The sequence below is a fragment of the Citrus clementina genome, unplaced genomic scaffold (genome assembly GCF_000493195.1).
Source record: "Citrus clementina cultivar Clemenules unplaced genomic scaffold, Citrus_clementina_v1.0 scaffold_9, whole genome shotgun sequence".
Taxonomy (NCBI): Eukaryota; Viridiplantae; Streptophyta; class Magnoliopsida; order Sapindales; family Rutaceae; genus Citrus; species Citrus x clementina.
The window spans coordinates 28,613,399-28,622,426 of NW_006261964.1; the positions used below are offsets into that span (position 1 = coordinate 28,613,399).

General features: G+C 33.5%; 1 protein-coding gene across 1 annotated transcript; it reads left to right on the forward strand.

Annotated features, from left to right (window-relative positions):
- The first annotated feature begins 7,029 nt into the window (after window positions 1–7,029).
- Window positions 7,030–8,814, forward strand: LOC18031473 (protein DETOXIFICATION 49). Its single transcript, XM_006421791.2, has one exon. It carries the CDS (start codon window positions 7,135–7,137, stop codon window positions 8,710–8,712), a length of 1,578 nt encoding a protein of 525 aa, XP_006421854.1. The 5' UTR covers window positions 7,030–7,134; the 3' UTR covers window positions 8,713–8,814.
- Window positions 8,815–9,028: the final 214 nt, after the last annotated feature.

Genomic DNA, 9,028 nt, shown 5'->3' on the forward strand with positions numbered 1-9,028 from the left:
GTCGCTTGCGGATGCTGCGGCCGTGCTCACCCGTCAAGGGCTTCTACGATAATTTAGTAAAATTGATCATCCAATTAATATAAATATATAATAATGTCACGGACGGCATGCGGCTATAAAATCTTTTTATCTAATTAAATCCAAAATATTTATAAATTGAAATATCAATTAGCCCCCTATGCTTTATATTATTTATAATTTATTCATAAGAATTATAAAACGTTTTGTCTTATAAAATTTCGTTGAATCCCTTGTTCAACGAAATTTTACAAGACAGAAAATTTTATAATACTTATAAATAAATAATAAATAATATAGAGTATAGGGTGTAAAATGATAATTTGTGGGTCAGCCGTAAGTTACGTTAAATGTAACTTAGGCGGACCCAATTAATTATTATCGTTCTTTATCGGGGGAGAATATCAGGATACGGATAATGACACGAGGTGCTCTGCCCTCCACCCCACGTATGTCAATCAAAGGCAAAGCTGTAAGCTGTCACGTAAATGGAAACACCGATACAACTGGCCTCTTTTCAGCTAGATTCCACCGTACGATCTGAAAAAGAGTAGGGCCAACCCTACACGTGTCGATTTTGTATCACCGTCCCCCACTGACCCAAATCTTTGAGTCTGCTTTTCCCACTTAATATGCGCGTCTGGGGACACGTTTGTCGTTTTGGAAGCACTGCCCTTCCGTGCACTTGCGCTACATAACGTTACTTTCCTCGCAAATTCTTTTGATTTCCTTCAGAAAATTAATATTATAATTTTTAGAAAGTTTCTATTCTGGAAATCTTATCCACTCCGATTATCGCGGCCGTGGTATATATATATATATATATACACAGCATCTAAATGTTATCTCTAAATATTTAATGGAATAATTTTCAAACAGTTTATATGATTAGATATTTGAGTTCAAACTAATCGGTAAACTTTTTGAAGGCTTAGCCGGGCAAAATTTTGAGAAAATTTATTAATTTTATTACCAAAATGCAACGTTTTCAATTTCACACAATTGCCACTATAGTGATCATTTCACTCAATCTATTAACTGTTACAGCAACGTTTATAAAATTACCGCTCCCAACATTTTTAAAATTTTTTAAAAACAGCCCTGAATCCTGATTATCATACAAAGAAATAATCTCTTTACCAACTGATTATATATATATATAAATAATTAATGAAATTATAAATATTATACCTTGTGAAATTTTTAAAATGTTGAATATGACTGAAATTCTTAGATACCCCTATGGCATTAGTAATTTTTTAGTAGACTTACGATTTGGTAGTAAAATGACAAAAACTAAAACATTAAGTAGAAAAAAACAATTGTCAAAAAATTTTAGTGATAAAGTGATATATCAAAAAATATTAAGTGTTAAAATGATAATATTCCTAAAAAAATTACTCACATTTTATCAAACGCCTCCATGCCACTAAGGCCTTGTTTTAGCGGCAGGCTTTTGTTATCTTAAAAAAATTAAAAGTAAAAAATATAAATATTAGTGTATATATCTCCACATCAATATTAGTGCTAGTGTATTTTTTCCGAATTAGTCTTGATGGACATATGGTTGTACCATAAACATGTATAGTTAAATTCTTATTTGATTTCATATAATAAAATAATCATGTAGATTGTAAACAATTCGGGAAAAAAAGTAGCCCACATTGTAAATAAAAAAAAAAAATCCTAACATAGTAATCATCTGGGAGGATTTTATGAAATGTATAATGCGAGAACCTCTCTTTTGCAATTTATTTCAAAACTTAAAAAAAAAAACATCATTCTATATAAAAAAAATTGATAAATTTATGAAATGTATTCTACTTTATTTAATTATTATCAATTTTTTTTTCTTCTTGGTACATATGAGTTCTTGAAAAGAGCTAAATAATGATTAGGTAGGAATAAACAACTTCATACATACCATGTGTAAGTAAAAGAAAAACACCAATTGGTGGTTCTCCTCAATCTAATTAAGCAAATATACCTTTAGTCGTTCTTTTTGAGTACAATGCCAATCTAATCTTTTTATTTGTAATAATGATTTAGCAATTATTTAATATATAGATTAAAAAATTAATTTTTTAAAAAATAATAAAACATAATTATTAAATAACTTTTTTAGAAGAATGAGACTATTTGAACCCATAAAATTTCTCCCAAGGATCATTTTAAAATTATTAATTTTGCCAATAAACATATTACACAATTCATTTAAAACAATTAATGTTCTTTTTCCTCCCCCAAATGATGTTAACATAAACGACCACATGTTCCCTACGGTCGGCAGGCAATTTCACACGTGCGCATGCATATATTTATTATTTAATTGCGGTGCGTCTATCGACATGGCTTCACTTCACACATGTCACACACGTGCATCGACAGGCACGCGTGGGTCACCAAATACATCCGTCAATTCACACGCGTACTGTCGCATTCTTACCCTAACAACCAAATGAGAATGGCGTTTTAGTTAAGACGACAATTACACGAACAAAGCAAAATCTTAATCAAAGAACTTTTGGGATGCTTCCCTTTCAAGTGCTTAGTTAAAAGACACATAAGCATAGTTAGTAGTAACCGATATTCACATTTTTCAAAATCTAAGCTATATTTTTAACTGAAACTTTAAGGAGATTAGCTAGATAGCATCCTCATTGTTATTGCTTGACCTAATATGGGGAAAAAAAAGCATAACCTCTGTGATGTTTGATGAAACTAATCGAAACCTCCTTAGTAATTTTAAAACGCATTTAAACCTCTTCTAAATGTCAATTTTTTTTGCAAATCTTATCAGTTTACCAACGGTGATTGTTTAATGTTAGGAATATGAATATATTTAAGTAATTTGCTAAATGAGTAATTCTTTTAATCATGATTATTTTAAAAATCAAATGAAAAATTGTAAGAAAAAAATAACAGAACTGTCGTAGTATTTTAGAAACTCTCCCAATTTTCTCGTAATTTTTTAATTAATTATGGATAAAAAATTATATTATTCAATTAGTTAAACAATTAAAGTTATTTATATTCCGAACATCAAACGACTACCAAAGAGTAAAATAGTAAGATTCGTATTTAAAAAAAAAAAGTTGACAATTTTACGAATTCAAATGCATTTTAAAACATCATGAAGGTTTTGATTAGTTTTGTTAAACAACATGGATTCGACTACTTTTTCTAGAATATATGCATGCATAAATCACATTATTAATAAAGTCTGTGTGCAAATCTTGACTCATAGAATTTGGATCCCATAAAATCTTTAAAGGAATATATTACCATACAGAATGTGAAGATCAAGTAAAAAGGATTCTGATATGACACATGTTTTTCATTAAGCTTATCGTCTCTTTAATAAATTAACTTTTTCCACAGCTTTATCTCAACAGACAAAACTTAAATTAATCAAAGTTATAGTTAAGAAGCGGTTTAAACAGGACTAATAATAACATAACTGCTAAAATAAAGCTTTGTAGGCTACCTTTCTCTTTTTCCCTTTTTTTTTTTTTTCTTCTCTTTCGGTGACAAGGAGGGATTAGGATTTGGCATCAGCATTTCTTGGCTTTTCTGTCGGGATAATCTCCATTGTTAGCGGGCAAAGCCTAAATTGTGAGAGCTGTCCATTCTTGGGAGGTCTTATCATGTTAAGACGATTTGAATAATTAGATGCTTTTACCCAAAAAAGAGGAAAAGAAGGAATGTAATTGATGACCGAAAATATGAAAGGATGGGAAGAAACAAACTTTTAAACTATAATCTTATTGATAGAAAAGACTGGATAATAAACTAGCTAAGGTTGCCAACTCTGCTTAGATACTAAACCTTGAAGTAATCTAAATCCGTTTGTAAGGCAAAAAGGTGATGAAGCTGATTCCAAACCCGATTATATCTTAGAAAAACTTAAAAATCTCCAAAATTTCCTAAAATTAGTATAAGAAGAGACTTTAAATTGAATTTTAAGTCATTTAAACTAGGGAATTTGGCAAATATAATACCATGAACATTATCACCAAATGGGTAATAAGTTTGAACCCTGTCGTCGAAAATTTCAGACTGCTATTACAGTATTATTACTTACTCAAATCCTTTATCCGATAACTCTAGCCCTAAGTCAACTGCAATTACATATAATTATTCATCCAAGCCATCGATTCAACATGTATGAAACAAATTCAAAATGTCAAGGATTATTAAAACCAACTACGATAAATCCTAATATAAACTCATCCTGTATCTTTAGACCTTAAACAAAAGGGATCATTTGAACTCTCATTAATGGGTTCATGAATGTTGCTATCATCATTTTCTTTCCGCAACAAGCGGTAAGGTTTTACCAAGAATAAAATCGAGCCACCATTTTATTGGCTTCTTCGGGACAACGGTCGTACAAAGTATAAGATGTAGCAAGAAAATATGAATCGTTTGCGTTTGTGCTTTTAGGGTTGATTAGATTCAATCCAATTTTAAAAAAAAAATGCAAATACCTTCTCTCCCTGGTCATAAAACATTTTTTTTTTTAAAAAAGTGAAAACTATTTGACTTTTTGGACATAATTTTGACCTTCTTCGAGCTCCCCTCCCTTTTGAATGATCTAGACGAGCTTACAGTCTTAGTTGATACCTTGTCAGAGCATGCAATAAATAATGTTTTCAAGCACGAGATCAAATTCTGCTCAGGCTTGAGATTCTGTCGGCAATGGATCCCATGTCATGATACAGAGATTTGCAAATCATTGAGTTTGGGACTTTAAGATAATACAAATGCATGAATTAGTCTACACTTCGCATTTTATTGAAAACGAAGATAAATTGTAATAATATACATATAATTAAGGGTGAAGTTTTTTTTTGGAGTGATTGTTGGCATCAAAAACTAAAATGTTTGGTTCGTTTCCAAGTAGTTTCCACAATTAATTAAGATATATTTTTGAAATTTGAGAGCATACAAATTCACCATTCATTTGAAAAAAAAAAAAAAAATAGTGAAGACATGTGGTATTTTAAATCATTAGGGCATTGACGCAGACATGTTGATTAATTGTCCCCTGGTTTCATTTTCCCCAAATTCGTGATTGTTGTGTTCCTTCATTTCTTAGTCATAAAATATTATGAATCAGAGTATGTTTCAATCTCCCACTCGTGTATCCAAAGAATCCACCGAAAGCACCTCCAAAAAATGGTGGGTCTACATCTGCTCGTGGCATGGCATCTGCTTAAATTCCAGTTTACAAGCAAACAAAATTCCAATATCAAGAAATGGGAACTCAAATTTTTGGGTCAATTAAAGTGTAATGGGGTTTTTCTTTTAACTTTTTTTTTTAACTAATAAAGATGTTGTTGTATTATTATTTTGTCAATTTCTAGACGTTCTTGTTATGACCCAAAAAGTAAGTCCTCCTTGTTGGAGTCAAAATCTCAGGGTCCCAAAGTCCGCGGGCTCTTTGGCCTTTGCTTGTCCTTGTCATAAAGGGCATGCAAATGCTGGGAGACTCGAGACTAACCCACTCACAATTTTGTTGTGAGACAATCACTGCCATCCCTTTGTCTTTGTTGCTGTTTTTGTAGGTCCATTGCCGGTGTAAAAGCGGGACTTTGAATGAAAACTCCCCAGCAAAAGCTGACTGCCAAATGCACTTTGAATGAAAATTAGGAGCTTTGATAGTTTGATTCCTATCCTCTAAAATGGGTTCATTCATCCCCAACGCATCCTTTGATCCTTAAATTTTGTCCTTCTCCTAATAATTACGAGACTTATTTTTCATTAAAATTTCGTTTGGTATAATTTTTTTAAATAAAGTTTATTTAAATAGATTTTTTAATAAATTTTCACTAAAAAAATTATTAATTGTTTGGCTCTCAATGAGGGCTTTTACTAAAAATTATAAAATTACTTTAATAAATGAGTTTTTTAAAGTTATGTTATGAAAATAAAATAAAATTATCCAATAAACAAATGATATTTTTAATATCTTAATATTTTGTAAAAAAATTCAACTCTACGTCCAAAATCCAAAATTTAAGTTTGTTAATTTAGACAAAATATATTATTTAATCTTTAAAAGTTCTACTAAAAAACCTAAATAATAGTAAAAATTTTAAAAAGAAACTTATGAAATTAAATAAGTACTTATAAATTGTAGATAAATCATATGAAACGGGCACTATTGATATTGCAAGCATAGTTCAAAAACTTGAGTAATAAAGCAGTGGTCAAATCCAAGGAAGATGAATGGTTAGCTAAGAGTGAGTTGAGCAATTTGTTTTGAGGTCTACAAAATTTGACCATGAAATTTGTGTTGGAACAGAACTCCTTTTGGTTGTTCGCCGCTGAAATTTTTAACCGTGCTAGGACCAAAGACGTCTTCTTTGGATCACACACACACACACACACACACACACACACATATATATAGAAGTGTCATGATGTTAAAAAAAAAAGAAAATAATAATAATAATAAATTAAGTGTTGCAATTGCTTAGTTGTACAGCCACACAGCGGACAATTTTAGGTTGACAAAAATGGCACCATACTAATTTGTATTATGCATAAAATCTAGAATTCCTAGGACACTTTTGATCGGTCCTAGTGGCCAAATGGGCTTTTTTGGTTTATTGAACTACGTCCACGAATTGTCCAAAAACAGAATTTGTCCTTGTTATTGCTTTTCAAGGACATGACATTGAGTTCTCTTTGGCCCCAATCGAAAAATGCTTCAAACCCATTTTGACTCATTTATTTATTTCAGAAAACACCAAATCTCGTATCGAAGAGTTGAACTCCATGCGAATTGTAAATTAAGCTATTTTAAGTTAAAAGATGGGGAGGAAATAAAAAAGAAAGACGTATTAGTCGTGCAATTTCGAATCTTAGTTCGCGAAGTGGATTTTTTGCAGGCCGGTACAAAACAACACTAGCGTCCTTCCAAAAGTTTTTAATTTATGCCGTCCGCAAAACCCCTATAAAACCCCCTTCACCGCTCCTCTCAGAATTCCCCCTTCAACTCTCTCTCTTTCTCCACAATCACTTCCCTGCTTTCTCCAAAAGCGCTTTTAGGTTTTGACATCCAAAACAAAGTTCCCAAAAAAAGGAAGAAAAATAATAGTAACAATAATGTGTCAGCCTCCTTCTCCCCCTAAATGCAACTCTTCAATCCATCCCAACATGCATGCCCCATTGATCACAAAAAGCCCAACAACAGACTCATCACTTGCAATCAGAGAGGCCATTTCCATAGCGAAAATAGCTCTCCCCATGATACTAACCGGCCTCTTACTCTACTCCCGCTCAATGATCTCCGTGCTCTTCCTCGGCCGCCTCGGCGAGCTTGCCCTAGCTGGGGGCTCACTTGCTGTTGGCTTCGCCAACATCACCGGCTACTCTATCCTCTCTGGCCTTGCGATGGGAATGGAACCCATTTGTGGCCAAGCTTTTGGTGCCCAAAGACACAACCTCCTCGGCCTCGCTTTACAAAAAACAATTCTCCTCCTCATGTTCACTTCAATTCCTATATCTCTCCTTTGGCTAAACATGAAAAATATCTTACTCTTCTGTGGCCAAAATGAAGATATAGCCACAGTGGCACAATCATATCTCTTTTACTCCCTCCCTGACCTCTTAGCTCAATCTCTTTTACACCCTTTAAGAATCTACCTCAGGTCTCAAGCCATAACCTTACCTTTAACCTTTTGTGCTACGCTCTCAATTCTTTTACACATCCCCATCAATTACTTTCTTGTCACACAGCTCAATTTAGGCATAAAAGGTGTTGCCCTGAGTGGGGTTTGGACTAACTTCAATCTTGTAGCCTCCTTAATCATTTACATCATCATCTCAAAAGTTTACCAAAAAACATGGGGCGGCTTCTCAATGGATTGCTTCAAAGAATGCAAAACTTTGTTAAATTTGGCCATCCCAAGTTGCATTTCAGTGTGCCTTGAGTGGTGGTGGTATGAGATCATGATCTTGCTCTGTGGGTATTTGTTAAATCCGAGAGCAACAATTGCTTCGATGGGCATTTTAATACAAACCACATCATTAATCTACATCTTCCCATCATCTCTAAGCTTCAGTGTGTCAACAAGGGTTGGTAATGAGCTTGGTGCAAACCAGCCCAAGAAAGCAAAGCTAGCGGCTATTGTTGGCCTTTCTTGCAGCTTCATGCTTGGCTTTTCAGCGTTATTCTTTGCAGCGAGTGTAAGAAAGATATGGGCTAGCATGTTTACACAAGACAAAGAGATCATAGCATTAACATCAATCGTACTGCCCATAATAGGGCTGTGTGAGCTTGGAAACTGCCCACAAACAACAGGATGTGGGGTGCTAAGAGGAACAGCAAGGCCAAAAGTGGGAGCAAACATAAACTTGGGATGTTTTTACATAGTGGGGTTTCCAGTGGCAGTGTGGTTAGCATTTTACATGGGGTTTGATTTTGAAGGGCTGTGGCTAGGGCTTTTGGCGGCACAAGGCTCATGCGTAGTGACCATGTTGGTGGTTTTGGGTAAAACCGATTGGGAATTTGAGGCACAAAGAGCCAAAGAGCTGACTGGAGATGGGGTGGTTGTTGATGACAGCAAAGATGTTGAGCAACAGAAGCTACCATCCAAAGCTGAAATCAAGGAAGATTCTTTATATTTATTAGATGGCAATAATTTTGATAATAAATCGTCTCATCATGATTGTCCTGTTTAATTAGTTAAATCTTTTTCTTTTTTATTTTTACTTTTTGTGCTTAAAATTGTATAGCTGGCAATTTTTTCTTTTCATTTCTTGTAACCGGGCAAAACGAATGGGAATTGGGAACCATTCTTTCTTGTCTTGCATCCTCTGGAGATTGAATTCAAGTAATTGAAACGAAAAATTAAACAGTTGGTCGTATTCTAAAACACAGTGCTTTTTTTTAATTTTTGGCCATTAATTGTCAAACACAAGAGTGAGGATTAAGTTTCAAATACAATCAAATCAAACCACACTCTGTACAAACGTCATCTCCACTCAATACCTTTGA